Source organism: Triticum aestivum, chromosome 2B (assembly GCF_018294505.1).
Source record: "Triticum aestivum cultivar Chinese Spring chromosome 2B, IWGSC CS RefSeq v2.1, whole genome shotgun sequence".
Classification (NCBI taxonomy): domain Eukaryota; kingdom Viridiplantae; phylum Streptophyta; class Magnoliopsida; order Poales; family Poaceae; genus Triticum; species Triticum aestivum.
Window position 1 is genome coordinate 685,297,568 of NC_057798.1, and position 20,711 is coordinate 685,318,278.

At 40.9% G+C, this 20,711-nt stretch overlaps 2 protein-coding genes across 2 annotated transcripts; both read right to left on the reverse strand.

Moving 5' to 3' along the window:
• Window positions 1-1,601: 1,601 nt before the first annotated feature.
• LOC123042078 (structural maintenance of chromosomes protein 3) lies at window positions 1,602-11,090 on the reverse strand. The gene is made up of 29 exons (XM_044464599.1): window positions 10,796-11,090; window positions 10,651-10,712; window positions 10,502-10,577; window positions 10,289-10,327; window positions 10,115-10,182; window positions 9,964-10,035; window positions 9,669-9,748; window positions 9,503-9,581; window positions 9,312-9,429; window positions 9,053-9,228; window positions 8,470-8,715; window positions 8,271-8,392; window positions 8,050-8,194; window positions 7,781-7,953; window positions 7,588-7,687; window positions 6,871-7,010; window positions 6,555-6,756; window positions 5,744-5,831; window positions 5,512-5,661; window positions 4,745-4,896; window positions 4,269-4,460; window positions 3,996-4,179; window positions 3,834-3,904; window positions 3,595-3,746; window positions 3,259-3,427; window positions 3,027-3,173; window positions 2,754-2,849; window positions 2,233-2,407; window positions 1,602-2,063 (listed from the first exon to the last, which is right to left on the reverse strand). The coding sequence occupies exons 2-29, from the start codon at window positions 10,663-10,665 to the stop codon at window positions 1,873-1,875; spliced, it is 3,618 nt and encodes a 1,205-aa protein (XP_044320534.1). The 5' UTR covers window positions 10,666-10,712; window positions 10,796-11,090; the 3' UTR covers window positions 1,602-1,872.
• A 2,444-nt stretch (window positions 11,091-13,534) lies between these two features.
• On the reverse strand, window positions 13,535-18,581 carry LOC123046714 (peroxisome biogenesis protein 6). Its single transcript, XM_044470136.1, has 16 exons — window positions 18,255-18,581; window positions 17,114-17,761; window positions 16,726-16,969; window positions 16,491-16,632; window positions 16,164-16,347; window positions 15,865-16,056; window positions 15,515-15,781; window positions 15,305-15,376; window positions 15,089-15,175; window positions 14,852-14,974; window positions 14,658-14,768; window positions 14,503-14,541; window positions 14,289-14,410; window positions 14,063-14,207; window positions 13,897-13,980; window positions 13,535-13,810 (listed from the first exon to the last, which is right to left on the reverse strand). The coding sequence occupies exons 1-16, from the start codon at window positions 18,504-18,506 to the stop codon at window positions 13,721-13,723; spliced, it is 2,802 nt and encodes a 933-aa protein (XP_044326071.1). The 5' UTR covers window positions 18,507-18,581; the 3' UTR covers window positions 13,535-13,720.
• Window positions 18,582-20,711: the final 2,130 nt, after the last annotated feature.

The window sequence follows — 20,711 nt, forward strand, 5'->3', positions numbered from 1 at the left end:
TTCAGTTATCTGAATCTTGTAGTTTGAATTAACCTAGGTTCAGTCAGAGTGAGCAGGATTCAGTTATCTGAATCTTGTAGTTTGAATTAACCTAGGTTCAGTCACAGTCTGAATCTTGTAGTTTGAATTAACCTAGGTTCAGTCACGGTCAACAAGATTAAGTTATATGAATCTTGTAGTTTGAATTAACCTAGGTTAAGTCACAGTGAGCAGGATTCAATTATCTGAATCTTGTAGTTTGAATTAACCTAGGTTCAGTCAGAGTGAGCAGGATTCAGTTAACTGAATCTTGTAGTTTGAATTAACCTAGGTTCAATCCGAGTGAGTAGGATTCAGTTAATTAAATCTTGTAGTTTGAATTAACCTAGGTTCGGTCACAGTGAGCGGGATTCAGTTATCTGAATCTTGTAGTTTGAATTAACCTAGGTTCAGTCACTGTGAGCAAGATTCGGTTATCTGAATCTTGTAGCTTGAATTAAACTAGATTCAGTTAGAGTGAGCAAGATTCAGTTATCGAAACCTTGTAGCTTGAATTAACCTAGGTTCGGTCACAGTGAGCAAGATTGAGTTATCTGAATCTTGTAGCTTGAATTAACCTAGGTTCAGTCATAGTGAGCAAGATTAAGTTATATGAATCTTGTAGTTTGAATTAATCTAGGTTCAGTCACAGTGAGCGGGATTTAGTTAGCTGAATCTTGTAGTTTGAATTAACCTAGGTTTAGTTACACTGAGCAGGATTCAGTTAACTGAATCTTGTAGTTTGAATTAACCTAGGTTCAGTCACAGAGAGCAAGATTCAGTTAACTAGTTTGGATTAACACCTAGGTTCAGTCACAGAGAGCAAGATTCGGTTAACTAGTTTAAATTAACACCTTGGTATAGTGAGAGAGAGCAAGATTCAGTTAACTTTGTGCAGTCACAGACAAGAATACTCAGTTAACCGCATAAGTTCACAACAAGATTCAGTGTAACAAAATTTACTAGAATTCCAGCAAACACTTGTTTACAGATTGGGAACCCTAGAATTCCACAAACAAAATTTGCTAGTAGAGAGAGGGGGGCAGCTCACCGAGGGCTGGAACAGCACCATATGACATGAGCTCAATGAATTTTCCTCTAAATGTGGCGACTCTGAGAGCACTCTATGATGGATGAATTTGTTGTGGCCACACATATCTTCCTCCTCGATGCAGTTGCCCCCTACCACGCCGGCGAGCCAAGGTGGCTGGCTATATTCACCACACCTTGCCCCCCACCACCACTCCCTCGCCGATGGTTCTGGAGCCGCCATCGCTGCCCTGCCTGCGCGAGAGAGGAGAAAGATAGATGGCGAGGGATGGGAGTGAGGGTTGACCTTCGCTTCGGACACGGCCGTTAGCGGCACGCCATCACCGTTGTCGGCCCGCGAGTGATCGGCGACGTTAAAACGCTCTCAGTGTTTTCTGCCACTGCAAAGTGTCACATTTTATTAAGTGGTGATTTTCCGAGAGTTATGACACTAAAGTGATGGTTATGTGCATTTTACTCCAATAATACTATGAACCAAAGTAGCGTTGTTACCTCTGACTCTAACTAACAAACATGTTATAACCCAACAAACCAAACACGTAAAACTTTTCTTGATTTTCTTGCTTTCAAACCTGGCGTAGTGACATTCAACCAACAAAGAAACATGCTGCTAACTCCAGAGCAAAACAACATAAAGGATAATCAGTAGGGTATAGTACTCGAAGAACAACACTGCGAATCTCCCACGAACACACACGTAGGTGATCCCTAAGCATGCCTAAACAAGTTCATATACACAACTACATCAACTGTGGCCTACAGTATAAGTATGTCCGGGCTGAAACACTCCCAGGGCACCTTTCCTCAGCTGGCATTTTGCGCTTGGTCCTGCTCAATGAAGCCCAGCGCTTGCTCCTTGGATACCACGTCGATGTAGCTCACCCTACTCTTGTGCGCCACGCCGTAGATCTTGTCCGCGACTTTCAGAATCTCCGGCCGGAATGTGGTTGCGATGAACTGTGTGTTCACCATGTCAGCCAGACGTCGCACCACATCTACAACGGCACTTAAGGAAAACAGCAATAAGCTTCCTTCGGAGACGACTGCTTTATCTTAATGAACATTAGAACAAATATTACAGAGACTTGGTTAGAAAAACAGGCACATCAAGATTCTTCTATGGTGATGATAAACAGTCAAGCAAAAGAAGTGGTTGAAGGATACTGCCGACGGCTGTTCTGTACTGAGAATCCAGAGCGGCGTCGATCTCGTCGAAGAGGTAGAACGGAGCCGGATCACATCGTTGGATGGCAAAAATGAGTGTCAATGCCACCACTGTCTTCTGTCCCCCGGACAACTGTTTCATGGACTGAGTGTCTCCCTTGCCAGTGAAGGAAACCTGAAACGTGATTGAGCACGATCATCCAAACAGGGCGATATCACCACAACAACTCAGGAATAGTATCACAACCATAGTTTTAAATAGCGCGCTAAGCATCTTAGCGGCGGACCTCTTCCAAATGCTATAGCGTGCTATAGCGGAGCTATAGCGCGCTATTTGAAATGTTTGTTCATTTGTTTGGATCAAAGTCTCTTAGCGCAAGCCATTTTGTAAACGCTATAGCGTGCTATAGCGGAGCTATAGCGGGCTATTTAAAACAGTTTCACAACATCATCTGGATTTTCATGATGGGGTTAGAATATATTTCATGAATGCATAGAAGACCTCTGCAAAGAACACATGCCTTGACTTTCACGCCGACATACTTGTCGATTTTCCCTTTAGGATCTGCTTCATGAGGCCCGTCCTCATCATTGTCATCGTCTTCAGCATCACCATCCTACAGAAACCAAGGGGAGTTAGGAAGTCCCAGAATATAATTTATCTTTCAAAGACACATGTGAAAGAACAAAAATCAGAGTGTTGAGAGAAACCCCAAAAGATTAAGACGATTCTTCTTATAAAGAAGTATACATAATGGATAAGAAGCCCAACAGTGCAAACAGAGGAAAGAAACCTTTTTCTTCATCATAACCAAGGCTCCATGGCCACCTTGCACTAATTCAGAGAACACTTCGCGGAAGTGCCTTGCAACTCCTTTAAATGTTCGTTCGATCGATTCATCCTTTTTTTGGTCTAAAAGCGATATCAAGTCTCGAATTTTCTGCCATTCCAAGCAGCAGATTTTATGAGATTCCAGGCTTAGGAGGATCATAATGGAAACAAGTTTTACTGATCAAAAAGCTTACCTCGTCACCAAGGGCAAGTTCATCCCGTCTTCTTCGCAGTTGATCGCGTTGTTCATTGAAGTTCACATACTGGTCAAGAGCCATTTGGTTGACATGACTAAATTGCTTCAACTGCTCATTGCGGTCATGAAGCAGCTTCTGCAGCAGATTCTTATCTTTTCCCTTGTACCTATATTTTTTGCCAGCAAAAAAGATGAGCTAACACGGTATCATCGCACCACCTTATTTATGTGCCGATAATCACTAGTACATGATAATGAATCATACGAAAAAAAGGGCTCCACATTGTGCAACTGACTCAGCAAGTTTAGCAGCTTAAGAAAAATGGAAACATACTTTTCAAAAGCATCAGCGGGCAACGAGCCCAAATCTCGCATCTTTTTCATACACTCAGCTTGCTTGGCCAGATGCATGCCCCTTCTGTTCATCAACTGTTCCAAGTCGTTCGCTGCATCTTGCACAGTCTGCTCCAAATTAGCTTGAACCACCTGTGTGTTTCATATGTACACGTTATATAACAAGTCAAACACTATACAAACTAAAACCCCGGAAAACAATCTTGCTGTATAAGTTACCTTCAGATCATCCCTTTGTTTTTTCAGTTGCTCCATCTTTCGCATAAAGTCATTAATAGCATCAACATTAGCTGCCCAAGTTAAGGATCATTTAAGAGTCAAGGGGCATCTCCATCTAGTAAAACACAAAAGCGAAAGAAAGGTCAATCGATGCTGCTATACCCTGCAGAAGTGTAGTCAACTCATCAAGATTGCTCTTCCACTGTTTCAGCTGCTGCTCTTTTGATCTGACTTCAAGAGGCAAGAGTTCAGAATCCACAGATGAAATTATCGCTTCCAGCTCTTCCTGACGCCTCATCAGATTAGTTGATAAATTGTTCTCCAGTTCTTCTTTTCTTGTTTCAATCTACATTACATAATAAGTTGTACTTTAGTTACAGCTAATAGAGACCTCTGCCTCAGTACAAGCATGGTTACAAAACTTCATTAGACAACCTCAATGCGACTGTTTTTACACAAGACAAACTTCTCCTTCAATCCAGCGATTTCAGGATTCAGCTGTGAAAGAAGATCCCTTTCTTCAACTGTTAGCTGGTCAATTAGTTCTGTGCCCATCTCATCATTTTTCATTGCAATGCCAGATTGGAGTTGCTCAATTTGGTTGCGGATGTTGCCGAGTGATTTTTCCTGCAAGGTAGAAACTATAAGATTACATTCCAGCCACAATTACATCAGGAGTGTATAAGGATTCAAAAATGTAGAGACATCTATACCAATATTAGTACTCCCTCCGATCCAAATTGGTTGTCGCTCAAACAGATGTATCTAGCACTGAAATATGTAGATACATCCTTTCCTGCGACAACTAATATGGATTGGAGGGAGTACTACTAATACTCCTTATAACAATAACAAGAAGGGGAATCTACCAGCAGCAATGCAAAAAAAAGGTAGAACTAATTAAGTAGTACCTTTTTTCCAAGGGCTTTCTCGAGCAATCCCTTTTGCTTCATTGCCCTGGTAATATCATCTTTAAACTGTTCCAACTCCGACTTGGCATGATCACGTTCGGCATCCACTTGTTGATGTTTGGTAACTAAATCCATGAGTTTTCTATCTATATGTATGCGAAGTTAAGAAAGAGAGCTCTCGGATGTATGAGAGTTTTCTTGCAGTTAAACAGTAAACATCTTGATAACTTATCAAATTTTCTTCAAATATTCAAATTATTTAGGACATGGAGCCAACCAAATAGAAGCAAGCAACACGAAGTCATAATAACTGTGTTGTACTGGTAACTGAGTATGCACACATCCATATGCTTTGATCAAGTGTAAGGTGGCATAAACACCAGATCATTACTACTTCCTTCGATCCATATTAACTGTCGCTATTTTAGTACAACTTTGTACTAAATCAGTGACGGTTAATATGGATCAGAGGGAGTACATACATTCTGCAATTGTTAAACCTATGCAGGGCGCATACTTATTTCTACTATGAGGGTGCATACTTATTTCTAAGTAAATAGTAGTGAAAATGAGCTCCAATGCAAGCAAGGAACCTCAAATTAAATGTAGAATGAAAAACCTAAACTATTTTGCATGTCGGGCCTGCAGTAAGAAGCACTAGGAGATATATATTTAGCTGCAGCGGACACTACAAGGAAAAAGCATGCAATCTTTGCACTTGACTCTTGCAAGAGAAATATGAATATCATTGAACTAAATCAGGATATCCTGTAGCTCTTTTCCCACATTATCTAGATGGGCCGTCTTTTCCTGGATTGTTGTTTCATTGTCCCTAATTATTTTTATGTACTTCAGTCTTGAGCGCCTATAGTCAAAGAAACCTCCTGTCATACCACCATCCCTTGAAACTTGATCACCTGAGAATAATAAGAGTGTCAATTTATATGTTAACAATTATAATGACAAGAGGACAAGTCAAGAGCAAAAGTTTAGAGCTACCATCAAGTGTGATGCAATCTAGATCATTGCTGCGTGCAACCCTGGTCGCAATTTCCAGATCCCGGCATACAACTGTCCTACCAAAAATCTGGCAGAAGATTCAAAGTTAGCTACTAAAAACGAATTGTATAAGGGGGAAAAAGTGTAACTTTGAAAGAATAAGTTAATAAAAATCTAGCCTAGGTGATTGTAGAAGCGAAGCAACTTAATCTAGATGAGGATGGGTCACTGATAAGCATGTAGAAATGCCATAACCACTCTAAAAAAAGTGCTCTAAAAGGTAAACATGCGCGAATGGGAACAAGGGAATGAGGGGAACAATATTTCGAATCTACACAGGTGAAGACCGTATTTTATACTCTCTCGCTCATAAATAAGTGACGTGGTTTTAGTCCAAACGGAGGGAATAGTATAATTTTTAACAAGTCTCCAACGGCATCCAACTGACACCCTGCCAATATGTTAAAATGATGCTACTACAATCAAGGACATACACAAGACATCACCGAACAAAGATATTTTCTCGAATATGCAGCAGAGCAGCGTGAACAAGGATATTCATATACCACTATTTGATAATTTTCCATTGCACTTGTAACTCGAGAGATGAGTTTTTGTTGGGTGCCAAGACTCCAAGCAAACAAAGGCGGGACAGATACAAGAGATGATAACAAAAAGGCATCATTCAATGCAAATGACGGGTAATTTTGATCGAAATACAGCCTGAACTAAATTAACAATGATAGCCCAGTAAAAGATGCAGACATCAATTGGAAGGAGAAAATAACAGAAAAAAAAACATGAATGATACCTGTTCAAAAGCGCGGCGAAGATCGGCATGATACTTTAACCTCTTTAAAAGTGGAACGAAATCAGAACTTTGTGGAATATTGACGCTTGAAGCATGCACCCTATTCAGCGGTATGAAGGTCACCCGTCCACCTTTTTCCTTGTTCAATACGTCAATTATCGTCTTTGATATATCATCATTTTCAACCACCACATGGAACAAGCTATTCACATGTGCAAAGAATAGGTTACTAAACCACCTCAAAAATAAAAGGCCACTCACCAATAAAAGGTGAAATGAAGGGAAAAGGAATCAAGACAAAAAGACAGTCCAGGACCTATTTCCAGCAGCGACCTCAACAGCTGTAAAAAACTTTTCTTCACAGTCAACCAGTTCTAACACTGGACCAAAAACTCCTTTAATAAGAGGCCTCTCCCTGAGAATTTTGTTAACAGAATTCAAGCCTCTCCTGATTTCCTGAGGAAGAAAACCAAATTAGCACCATGCAAAGATAGATTTAACTCATTAACTCAATAGCTCTGCATATTACAAAACCTGGTTTCTTATGACAATGCAAATTCCGTAAATCCGCCAGTGCAAATTTAGTCATAAGCACTTCCGTCGGTGCAAATTCAGTGTTACCAAGGTCAGAGAAGGTCACTAGGAACCACAACAAAGTACTGTTGATTTCTTTGTCAACAATCGGAGTTTTTTTTGTTTATATGTTTCTGACTAGCATGAACCAGCATCACTAAGAATGGCTCATTAGAGTAAACACATATCAGTATATCGCGTTCCCAATAATCAGGCTAAGCAGCAGCAACATTACGAAAGAAAAACACAGGCATTTATTAACAGCAAAACACCAAGTAATGCACAGTCAAGCTAATGAATGCCCTTTTTAATTCTAATACGGTATTGTGTCCAAGGAATCATTTATAGATGCATATCTGAGATTCAATATGCAAGCATATACGTAGGAATAAGAGGGTAATCCTTGGAAAGTAATTTATCAGCAGCCCTAAGTAATTACAAAATGATACGTTTTGCATACCCCGGGTGTGGCATAGTCCAGACTCTTCCGTGCCTTCAAAATATCTTCCTTTAGCCTATCGATTTCAGCTGTCATGCTGTTTTCTTGCTTCCACAGGGACCTGTGACATTTACTTTCTACTTAGTATATAAAGCCGAAAGCAACACATCTTCAATCAAATCACAAAGTTGTAAATGTTAAGAAATGTGCATACTTCCTTTCATCTTGAAGTGCATTTTTCTGCTGCATAAAGTCGTTATAATCCTTTTGTCTGTTTGCAAGAGCAGACTCTAACTTGCCTGATTCACTTGTCCGAGACTCGATGTAGTTCGTCAAGTTACTAATTTCGTATTTAAGCTTCTGAATTTCTTCTTGGAGTAAGCTTTCCTGTCATAGTAGCAAACCCAAGTAATGAGCAAAGTAGCAAATCAAAACAAAGGTCCAGAATGACTTCAAGCATCAAACCGGTCACTGGTTTAATACCTGCTTTCGGTTTGATGAAAGTACACGCTCAAGATCATGAATTTCTTTCTGAAGCCACTTATCTCTAGCAGCCTCATTCTTAAACTGAGTTGTCCTCCCCTGCTTTTGGTACAATATGCTCAGCTGATTCTCGCTGTCCATTATGCTATCCCCGCAAAACGTAATGTGTCAAAAGTAATATTCACCAATAAGTAAAACTTATCTATTACTCTACATTTTACCTTTTTGCTATGTCCTCCTCTTCCTGTAATTTGGCCTGGTGCGCCCTAATAATTTCTGCCAATTCAGACTTTGACCTTTCACTCTCTTTCCTCACATTGTGTAAATCCTTCACAGCTTCATCCTAACGATCGAGTCCTTTTAGTGCGGCAACAACACAAAAATTACTAAAGATTATGAGAAACCCAAAGAATGGCACACCTTTGCTCGCTTTTCATTCGAAATTCTATCTTCTATATCTTTCAAATCAAGTTCAATCTGAGTGACTACCCTTAGTGCTTCAATACGCTTCTCCTCAGTATCTTCCTTTTGAGAGTTAGTTTCATTTAGCCCTTCTGTACAGACTCTTATTTCCTTATCAAAACGCCTGACCTTCTCACGTACATCTACCAATTCATTATCCGCAATTGACAACCTTTCAGAAAATTTTCTTCGACCATCATCGATCTAGAGATAAATCAAATGAAGTGGGTAGAATAAGAATTACAGGACACAACATGATCAATTATATAAGTACGTTCGATCTATGGTGTCTCATTTTGGAGAAAAATGCCTTGTGCGGTGTCTACAACCACAAGGTTTTTTCATCAGAGTAGAACTGCGTAAGAAAATCAAACAGATACTCAGGTGATCATTTGAGTGGGAAATGTTAATGATGTGTTCATCAAAATTCAGCTCAAGGCCTTTTATCATTTTGTAATCAGACTATTCAAATTTGCCTGATGAACAGAATAATATCCTAAATAAACATTCAACGTTTATGCAACAAAAGGGAAAGTCTTACCGAAACTAATTCATTTTTAGCATCATTCAGTTCATGGTCCAATATATTATACTCAAGTGATCTTCTTTCTTTGTCGAGCTCCTGGTACTTCTCCAGTTCTTCTTTCTCTTCATCAAGTTCTCTCAATCTTTCCTCCAGGTAGTGGACAGTTTGATCAATCTGCTTCCTTTTGTGGGCTGTTAATCCAATTATTAATGGACATGTCAACAGATCATTAGAAAAATTATATTGATATTTTTTGGCTGTTTAATAAACTCGCCTGTTTCTTGCAATATTTTCAAGCTCTCCCGACGTCTGTCTTCATAAACACGCGTACCACCAATCTCTTTGAGAAGATCCAGTCGTTCAGAATCTTTCATTAGAGTAAGGGATGCAATCTACACATGAAAACTTTGTTAATTATTATATATTCTAATACGTCATGGGAACAATCAGATGAATAGTTTTTACCTTCCCCTGCTGTAAAATATAGTATGGATTAGAGCGAGAGAAGCCTGCACTCTCCAGCAGATTCATGACTTCAGTTTTACTGAACATGGTAGCAATAAGAAGTGAGTGGATCCGAGCAAGCGATGAGATACAACAATGCTTAACCGGTTTATGGTATAAGACATACCTAACATGCTTCCCATCCAGGTAGTATTCATCCTTCTTTGAAGAAACCGTCCTCCGCAGGCGTACCTCTTCTCTATCAACCTGCAGGAAAATTGAGTAGTTTAGACTTTAGAGTACTTTCTGAGTCTCTGGAGCAACCATACCGGTGGAGAGCAAAGTAGTATTTGTAATGATTTGCACGCTGTCATATGGATGAGTATTGACACTTCTCTCGGTGAAGTACGACGCAGCTTCAGAGTCAAGTAGATGATTTTTTGAATCAAATAAACTAACGCTGAATAAATCAGAGGACTTACTGGAATACGGTTGTCCGAATTATCAAACAGTATCTCAACAAAGGCAGATATAACTGAGTGTCCAGCGCCTTCCTGGAAATGGACACTAGTATCAAACACCAGTCACTTGTTTCAACTATTCAGATTTGATCGAAGAAAATACGAGGCATACATGGAGAAGAGCTCCCCTATCCTCACTGCGCAGGTTCTGAAACATGTCGCTTAGGACAAAGCGTATAGCTAGAGCATTTAGCATGGCCAAATTAGGAAGAAAGCAGCGTGTAAGTGTCAACAAGCATAAGAAAAGAATAGTAATTCAGCATAATCGTGTGTTTGGAAATATTACCATGGAAAAAGTTCGATTTGCCAGATCCATTTGCGCCAACTGCGACGAACAGTTAAATCAATGTTAGTTCATTAAGAGCGCAAAAATTATGAAGTGTATTTCTATCATACTTGGAATGAATTTGATAGTTAACCGATATGCCAGTCGGGAAAGATTTGAAATCAACACCAGTTAAAGCCAATAAAGTTGGTTACAGGGAGGAATATGGATTACCAACTACGTTAACTTTGGGGCTGAAAGGGTCAGTCGATGTCTCCTCCCTGTAGCTCTTAAACCCTTGGATTACCACCTGCATGCGTAGACAGCCATTAATTACGTCAAGATGAAGCAGTGATATGACGGCAGTTGCCCAGCAGAGTTACCTTCTTGATATACATGGTTCAGATGCGGGAGAGAAAGAGAGAGATCACACCACAACTTAATTCTGCCAAACATAGGACGATCAGTCGTGAGGAGAGCATCCAGATTCAGTACAAAAATTCTACTGTGGCAAATGAGTGGAACTACCGGGCGCACCAAGGTGGTGATGTTTGGTTCAGAACCGAAAGGTGGCGACGGCGGCGGGAACGCGGTGTCCCTCCCGGAGAGGAAGCACGTACGGTAACTGCACGTGATCGTGGTGACGTGCGTGAGAGGTGAGGGTGTTGGAGGGGGTGGGAGCGCGGAGCGGGATGGAGGCGTCGGCGATGACGATTACGAGGCACGGCACGGTTGCGGCAGAGCTCTAGGGCATCCGGCCCGTTGGTGGACTACGGGAGGGGTTGAGAGACACGATGGTAGTAGACGACTCGCGAGGAAAGAGGAAGGAAAGGCACGGGAAATCAGGACGGAGGAGAAAGGAAGTTACGGCAAAAGAGGGAGAGTTAATTTGGCTCCAGAGAGCAGATATATAATTTCCTTTTAGCATATTTTCTCCAAAGATAGTACTCCTACTACCCTTCTGAAATGAGTGTATTGTCTATTGAATTCATACTCCATTTAACTCATCCAAAAATCCAAACTGATGGAGAGAGACGAGCAATATATTTCGACATTGTCATCGTGGAAAAAACGTTCATCAGGAACACACTAGGCTACCACTCCACCACATTTTTCATATCCCTTGCCTCGGTGAACAAATACGTGGTTCGATGGTTAGGAGGTTGATTGTATAGTGCGAAACAACTCGTCGACATTACCATGAACCCATTATCAACCACATATGGCTTTTTTTTCTTTCTGCGGGTGAAGCCCCTATGTTTTAGCCGGACTAATGATAAGAGCTCACGGACATCCATACTCCCTCCGTTCCTTTATATAAGGTATATTTGTTTTTTGATAAAATTTCACAATGTAAGGTGCATTTCTTTTAAATCCTCATAATTCCCTTTTTATCCCTCTAGAAAGAGAAAAGTATCTCTCTCCTGATTTTTTGTATCTCTCCTTGTATCAAAAGTAGGAAACTATCTCTCTCTCGATTGCATGCATCTCTTACTTTTCTGGACTCACTAATTTACTTGCCACTAACAAACAAATTTGTCAAGGATAATTTTGTCCTAATACCTCTATAATTATGCGCCTTGGTCACCGTGCCGAAAAATAATACACCTTACATAAAGGAATGGAGAGAGTAGTAACTAAGGTAAACTCTCCCCTATTTGAATTCCCTATGCATTTTCAAACAATCAAGTTGATCTTATTCTCTTTATTTTGCCCCCCACCTTATCTCCCCCTAGTGATTAGGCATGTTAAAATAACGAAAATACTAACGCCCACACGTGTGGGCGTTTGTATCTCGCCCACACGTATAGATCAACGTCCGTTTGTGTTTGCACGAATCTTGGCATATTTTGTTAAAAACAATTATGCCACGTAGGACTGGGCTGATGTGTGGGCATTCATCCGGTAGCCCACACGTCCGTTTCACCACACGGAAGGGCTGGTGTGTGGGCGTTTAGCAGTTCGCCCACACGCCAGTTTTCACGCACGCATAGGGGTTGGTGTGTGGGCGTTTAGCAGTTCGCCCACACGCCAGTTTTCACGCACGCAGAGGGGTTGGTGTGTGGGCGTTTATCAGTTCGCCCACACGCCCGTCTCCTCTCCCACATCCAAAGCTGTCAGTTGACATGTGTTTTGCAGGGTACATGGCAGCTGCCCTGGCGTGCTTGTAAGCAGATGGCAACTCTCTTTTACCCGAGTTGCCATGTGTTTTTGCAGGGTACATGGCAACTGTCCTAGCGTGCTTGTAAGCAGATGGCAACTCTCTCTTTACTCGAACATGTGTTTTTGCCATGCCTTTTTTATAGTGCTACATGGCAATTGCCTGGTGTTAATAGGTGGCAACTCCTAAAGTTTTCAAAACATGGCAACTGTAGTAGAGCAAACCATACATGGCAATAGACGCAGTTGTCCAAAAATGGCATCCGGCACTTGACCTGAGATGGCAACTGCAGTTGAGCAACCATGGCAACTGTAGTTATCAAACATGGCAACTGTAGTTCAGCAACATGACAACTACAATTAAACGAACATGAAAGAGGGTCCGGACCATGGCAACTGCGGGGACGCGTGGTGACTGTCATGTGAAGCGTGCAGGGCCGTGAGTATGGGCTTGTGGGCGTTATCTATTTTGCCCACACGTAGACGTATGAAAGAGACCACGAGGCAAAAGACCGGGCGTGTGGGCATTACTTGTTTTGCCCACACGTAAACATGTGGACTGATTCTTTAGATACCACACAAAACGTGTGGCCCATAAACATGTGGACTGGTTCTTTAGATACCACACAAAACATATGGCCCGTAAACATGTGGACTGATTCTTTAGATACCACACAAAACTTGTGGCCAGACCCCTTAACGCCCACACGTGTGGACGTTATCGGGACCCTAATACAATATAGTTGCATTTGTTTTACAATTCTTTTATGTCTTATGTCGTTCTAATTTTGTAGACAATCCAAATAAAAATTCTAACGAGTTTTTTAATAAGCTAGAATTACGTGACTGGGACTACCATGGAATGCAAAAACGTAAAGTAGTGTACTGTTGTACTTTCATCTTTGAACTTTTGCATTGTAGTTTACGGAAATCCCGACTGTATATCGTCACGCTTTATTAAGCTATATATATACAACCTACTCCCTCCGTAAAGAAATATAAGAGTTCGGTTATACACAGTATTTTCAGAGTTTTACATCCCTGCTCGGTAAAACTAGAAGACATGACAAAATCTTAACTGGCAGGTGCATCCAACACGCGGTCAAATGCACTGAAATTGTATAAGGAGAAACCATCGAGTCATTCATGCAAGGAGTTTGGGATGCTTTGGCAACAATTTATTATTTCCAACTCCACTCAACACAAAAAAGCTGAGGGCTGTACACTCAGGCAATAGTTGATTAGCTGGGAGGTGAAAAGCACACTTTTTCTAGTAAAGTGTCTTAGCAAACATCATCTAGAAGGTCCTTCGATCTTCTGCCTCAGCTGTTCATAGTTTTGCAACTCCTCCATTGACAATGACGGCGAGATATCACCCAACACCTGTGTAATATGAGAACTAGTTAAGCTCCTAAGGTATGACCACAGAGATTTTTATTGTGCTTTCTGAAAAATGATTTGAATATTACCGTTATAAAATCTTCAGTCTCGACAATGACTTCTTCTGCACCGGCTTCGTTATTTCTCAAAGGGTCAGCTTCAAGCGTTTTGACCTTCAAATAAAGCGCGTAAGTCTGACAGAGGACAGCTATGAAAAACATAATGTGGCAGCAGCAGGGAAGTACAGCTACTCACGGAACGCTTAGCAGCATGAAACCATGCATCCGCGCATAATGCATAAATATCAGCACCAGTAAAGTTTGGAGGACAGTGCTGAGCAATCGACAAGAGAGATACATTCTCGTGGAGCTTGTACTTGCGAGTCTGTGCTTTCAGTATCCTGCATAACAATTATAGGGAGATCACAGTTTAGTCTAAACGAACCTGAAATTTGGTGAAAGAAAGAACTACCGATGACTACCTTTCCCTGTATGATGCTTCAATATTTACACCAATGTAGAGAAGCTTATCAAATCGGCCAGGGCGGAGAAGTGCAGAATCAAGAAGGTCAGGCCTATTGGTAGCCCCAATAATGAAGAGGTCCTAAAGAATAATTTGGAAAATGGTTTCCTTTAATGTTACTGCATCTAGAGAATATAGGTTAAAAAAAGGCATATCGTAGATGAGGAAATAACCTGGCTGTTATCACTTAACCCATCAATCTCCACCAGCAACTAGTAAAGAGATAAAAGGGGAGAGTGAATTAGATGACCCTAACATTTTAATATTGAAAAAAAAGAGGGAAAACTGAGACACCCAGTCACCACCTCATTGATGAAGTTAATTATACCTGAGAAACCACTCTATCCATCACACCTCCAGAATCTGCAGAGGATCCTCGTGCAGGAGCAAGGGAATCAAGTTCATCGAAGAAAATCACACATGGGCGTGCTGATCTAGCCTGAAATTGACAGTGAAAAACTGAAAACCTAAGTATATGTGAATATTTCATGGCAATTACATCGCTTGTGCAGATGGATATACCTTCTCAAAGATGTCCCTGACATTCTTCTCTGATTCTCCAACATACATGTTTATCAATTCTGGACCTTTTACGCTAAGAAAGTTTAATGAGCACTCAGTCGCTACTGCTTTCGCCAGTAATGTCTAAGAATACAAAAGAAAACATCCTCGTGAGCATGTTGCTCTTGGATACAGCCATCACTTGACAAATGGAATGAAAACTCAATTCAAGAAAAGTATAAAACTCACTACACCTACCTTCCCAGTGCCTGGAGGTCCATATAACAGAACACCTGATCGCTTTGGCAATTTAGAAGAAAAAAGGTGCTTGTACAACAGAGGTAACTGAATACCAACAAAAGAGAACACAGTTAGCAGTTCAAACCAAATGAACCAGCTTCTGGTATAGCTAAATCTTATTTGCATCGATAGAATGCAATATCTTAGCTCAGAGATGAATCAAGTAAAATTTACCTGAATTGTATCTAGAATAACCTTCTTCACTTCCTCAAGCCCACCGACATCCTCCCATTTGACATCAGGAACCTATATCACAAAAAAAATCAAATCAAGGACTTGCAGAAAGCAAGCTAAAGCTGAAATGTACGGTTTCATGGGTTGTACACGGATGGGCCTGAAATCTAGAAGATACAAGATATTGGAAGGCAGGGATAAGTGTTTTACTTTTGGTGTGCCCAATGCAGCACGATTCCTTTTCTTAGCCTGTTCTAAGGAAGACAAAATATCTTCTTTACAGAAATAATTTTCTTCTTTCTGAGTGGTAGAAGAGCTTGCAGTAAGGGCACCCTCAAGCTCATCATTGCTGCTTTTCTCCACTGCAACTTTATGCGCAAATGACACACCAGCGTCTGCGACCAATGCAAGTATATCCCTAGGCATGAACCCAGACGTTTGCACTGATATATCTTTTACGAACTTGTCATCGATACTCTGAAAATGAAACCATATAAGCACGAAACTTTAATAAAAGCATAAAACTCCATTTATGGTTCATAACAACAACAAAAAAACACCTCATCGGCAACTGCTGAGACACCATGGAGTGTTTCAGATATCAAGTTCTTCCTCTGGTCTTCATTTATAGTCTTCATGTTGACCTCATGGCGGAAACATCGCCTAATTGATTGCTGCATTCCTTCAGCACTGTCTGCAGTTGCCACTAGTATAACTTGAACGGAGCTTACACATTCAGGTTCCACAAGGTACTGAAAACAAAGAGGTTCAATAATAAAGTACTTGATAGTTGATACAAAGATGATTTTATATCCTAAGGGCTTGTTAAAACCTAAAAGCTTGGGGAACAAAGACCTACTGAATTTCCAATCACATCCCTTGCTGGCAGCGAGTCTTTCACAACCCAACGCTGTCCAGTGTACTGCTTAATGACAGACTCAACATTTGCTGCAATGCCAGATTGCTCAGATTGTGGGCCTTCATTGGAGGATGTATTCCCAATTGCGTCAAAGTGGCGAAGAAGTATTATAGAAGGAGAATACCTTCAAAAGATAATATTCAACAAAGAAGGAAACAAAGTAAATACCATCGCCTGGAAAAAGTAAAACAAACTAAATAAAACAGTTTACGAACTAAGACAGGAATTAATTTCTGTAGAGATAACAAAGGACAAAAAGATGAGTACTTCTGAGCTTCTTTGAAGGCAGCCACAAGTGCAGCAGATGCCCCGCTTTCTGATGATGTCATCAGATCATGACAGCAACACTCAACCACATGCATACCAAGATGGTTCGCAACATGCCTGACTACCGTTCTTTTTCCACATCCTGCAACCCCAGCATTTGATTTGAACAAAAGTTCAGTTCAAAGTCAAGTAACAAATGTGAAAAGGAATGAGACTACAATTAAAGTGCAGTAACCTGATGGGCCGTACAAGAAAGTGGAAAACTTGATCCTTGGTAAAATGTTTGAAGGGCACAATGCTGGTGCGATGATGGATGCTAATTGCTCCACCACTTCGCCATGCAAAGGGACTGAATCATCATTGGCAGAAAAGAAGCTGCAGGGAGGGACTGGAGCAGAAGCACTCCCCCCAAGGACAAGGGCTGTTTGATCACGGTTAACACGAAGAATCGGCTCATTTGATGGTTCCATGCCGGTTACCTGGTGAGTAATTACAATATTAACACCCAATACTTATGGATAAAAAATGAGGGCAAAACTAAGCTAAGAGGATAGATAACATTTATTATGTATCTTAGTTTCTTCATTCAAACATGTCTGAATGAAGGAAAGTGGGTAATTTACCTTAAAGTATATCATGCTAGGAGGATGCAGTCTATCATTCTCCTTATTGCACGCTAGGCAAGAGATCATGCCACAATTCCAGTCATTATGTATGCAAAACACATCCCCGCTTGCTAGGAACCTATCAAACTTGAAGTGTTCATTTAAAGCTTGATCTATCATATCTTGGTAGTCACTTCCTCCAATGGCTGAATTTATCTTTAGGGAAGCAAGCACACCACAATCAGGAATCCTCACAATAGAAACCCGTAAGTGCAAAGCATGTTTAGGCACTTGTGGGCATGGGAGAAGTTCTAAGTGAAGAGAAATACCAATCCCACTGACAGCAGAACCATCCTCATAAACTTTAGAGCAGAACTTGAAAGGCTCCTCCCCTTTCTGGATAAGAAGCTTGAGACAGGAAATATGCACTCCCAGGTTGAACGCCAAAAGTGGGCTAACATAAGCAACATCTTCATCCAAGGGTGCAAAACGATCAGCTGGAAATGAGCGAGTAGGTAAGAATCCCATCACATGATCAGAAGAAGAGGTTGAGGCCACAGGTTCAGAATCAGGATGCTCTCTCTTGGACTCATCGAGGGATGGCCGATCCAATACTACTGCCTTGACAATCCTACCAACATTATTATCGGTATTCTTCACAAGCACCTGCAGATTAATAGATGTTTATTACATCTAACTAATTTCATCTCATATACCAAATTGAGCTAAAAAAAATTGCAACAGCAACAACAAGGAAATATATCAGTTAAAATAAATTGACCGAACAAAGTACAGGGAAATAACATATATGTGCCCAAGCACCTGCAGATTACTAGCTGTTTAATACATTTAGTCTCAACAGAAGGTAGTCCTGTCTACCAATTTGAGTGCTGAAAATTGCAAAAACGAAAAGGATATATATATCAGTTAACATATATGTGCCCACAGAGATCACTCCTGCAGCAACAAAGTTGTACACATCTTGAGTGAATACCTATGACTACAGCTCAGTCAGACTAAAGAAATCAGCAAGCGCCACCTAGTTCATCCACAATTATTAATTGGAAGTTTGGAACCAAATGTATCAATAATTATTCAGACAGCCATGCAGCATGACCAACCGGAATTCGTCGGAGAGACGCCGAACGGGACCACATACCGTCGTGCCGGTGACGACGGCGAGACGGCGGAGCGCGGACGCGGGGAGGGCAACGAAGGACGCGAGGTCGCCGAACTCGCCGCCGCATCCGGGGCCGGAGGGGCGGGCCGGGAAGCGGAGGACGCCGGCCCTGAGGCGCACCGGCTCCGGCGGCGGCGGGGCCGGCCCGCGGCGCTCCCCCGGGAGCGAGTCGAGGAGCGCCTGCGTGGACGCGAGCACCAGCGGCTTCCTCCGCGGCCGCCTCTCCACCATGGCCGCGGCCCCCCGAGGAGAGGGAGAGAAGGAGCGGAGAGAGTCGAGAGCCCACGGGACGGGAGGAAGACGGGGACGAGACCGTTTGACTTGGATCAGCACAACGAGATAACGGAGGAGAAATTCCAAGACGAAGACGTGGCGGTGGCGCGTTGCCGTTAGATTAACCGGTGATTGCATCCGAGCTCCACTCCTTGGATCTCACTCAACCAAATCAAACGTCTGTTCAGCCCATCTTACATAAGGCAACGCTACGCGTCAGCCGACGGATATAGTAAATATATTATTTTTAGCAAAAAACAGCGTGTCATTTTATATTTTACAATGAATGGGGATAAGTACATGTGGAAAAGAAACAGAGTAAAACAAGAGTAAAAATTTACAAGCTATCAAGTCATGGTTGCTACTTTCTGAAGATCTTCCCATTCCTTTGAATCCATACGCTCCAGCAGCCAATGATCATGACCTCCATAAGGTGGTCATATGCCAGTATCTATGTTTGCCTGCATTAATCATTTCAAAGAAATTAATGTCACTTTTCCTTCTTCTTTTTTGAGGGAAATGTCACTTTTCCTCATGTGTATTTAACTCTTAATAATTTATGAATGTGGAGATAAACGTCAGTTGACATGTAGATCATGAACCATCTAATGTCTGACCTATGACGGGTGGGCTCCACCTGCCCGTGGATGCTTTTCTGCCACATATTTTGAATCATAAATGTGACGCTTAATTCTAGTTGGGTTGGCTAACCAATAATTCCATGATATATTTGATGTAAATATTGTGATACTGATTCCCAAATATCATCTTTGTCTGGGAAAATAAAACTAAGATTTTCATGGTACTGGCTCCGTGAATGTTTTCAAGATGCATCTGGTAAATGGAATCTCATTTTTAACTTTTAAGTGAAAAAATAAATAATTCCATGATGTTAATTATGGATAATATCATGATACTAATTCTTGGAAATAATGTCTCTTTCAAGAAAAGAAAAGTGAGATGGCATGATACTAATTCTTTTGAAAAGTTTTTTAACTAAATTTAAATTTTAAATGTAACATTAATAATTACATGATACCTTCTACTCCCTCCGATTGGGTTTATAAATCGGGCAAGTGTTCTTAGGTATTCAATTTGACTAGTAAAACAAGTATATTGTTTTATAAAAATATATCTTTATATTCTTCATCAAATGAAGTTTCTAACTGTATAATATTTGTGGCATATTATACATATTTTATTAGTCAAATTAAGGACCCAAAATTCCGTGCCCGACTTATAAACAGAAACGTAGGAAGTATCATTTATAATCTTCGGCTCCCATAATCTAGCCTATGTTTAAGTTAGTAACTATTCCCTCCGTTCCAAAATAGATGACTCAACTTGAGGGAGTATCTGTTAGTAACTATCTGGGACATCTATGACATCATCAAATTTGTGATCAAGATTATATAATGCAATGTCAATTCTCAATGGACGGATGTTAGACATCAAGCAATGCTAAATATCTTCATAAATGTTGTTCACATCGAATCTTCTTTTATCAGGTGTTATGTCCAATGCCACGTTACTCCGCGCTTAGGCGACAAAATCAATGACACTGTGTTGCAAGTGCAAACATCAGCTGCCCCTTCATATTAACTAGTGCATTCAACTTGTATATCCCTGGAAAAACATTTTGGACCTTTACTTAGATCCCGAGTAAATAACGGTTGTTACAAATATAGGTTTTTGGGCTCCCATGAGCCAAAAATCAGCGTCCTAGATTAACCCCAAATGTAGTCCAATTTTGAAAGTTGAATTGAAAAAAGCACATGAATATATGATTCTTTAGAAGAAAGGCATTGTTCGATTTCATATTATAATAATAAAAACAATCATCAGTTTTACACACATGCACATAGATAACTTAGCATACAGAGTGACTTCAATTTATCATACAATGAAGTGCCGAAACACACATGCACAAATAGATAACTTCAAACGACCACACACCAGAAGTGGTTGAACACCTTGCAGCGCCATTTCTTGGCTATGAAGGGTTTCTATATGTACTAGCTGAATGCCCGTGCGTTGCTACGGAGCAACAAATTTAGGCAGTGCTAGCATCCTGTACTGATGGCATGTAAAACCTCAAGGCTGCACACTACAATCGTACCCACCACCATATAACAACCTACACTCTTCTAATTTGACAACATT

Excerpts from the sequence above, each read along its gene's own strand:
- LOC123042078 (XM_044464599.1), bottom strand. Across the intron at positions 9,582-9,668 it reads CTGGATGGGAAGCATGTTAG|TAAAACTGAAGTCATGAATC; the intron begins GTATGTCTTATA and ends TACCATGTTCAG. Across the intron at positions 8,195-8,270 it reads GAGGAGGACATAGCAAAAAG|CATAATGGACAGCGAGAATC; the intron begins GTAAAATGTAGA and ends TTGCGGGGATAG.
- LOC123046714 (XM_044470136.1), bottom strand. The coding sequence starts at position 18,506 with ATGGTGGAGAGGCGGCCGCGGAGGAAGCCGCTGGTGCTCGCGTCCACG. Across the intron at positions 17,762-18,254 it reads CCGTCGTCACCGGCACGACG|GTGCTTGTGAAGAATACCGA; the intron begins GTATGTGGTCCC and ends ATTAATCTGCAG. Across the intron at positions 16,057-16,163 it reads GGGATGTGATTGGAAATTCA|TACCTTGTGGAACCTGAATG; the intron begins GTAGGTCTTTGT and ends CTTTGTTTTCAG.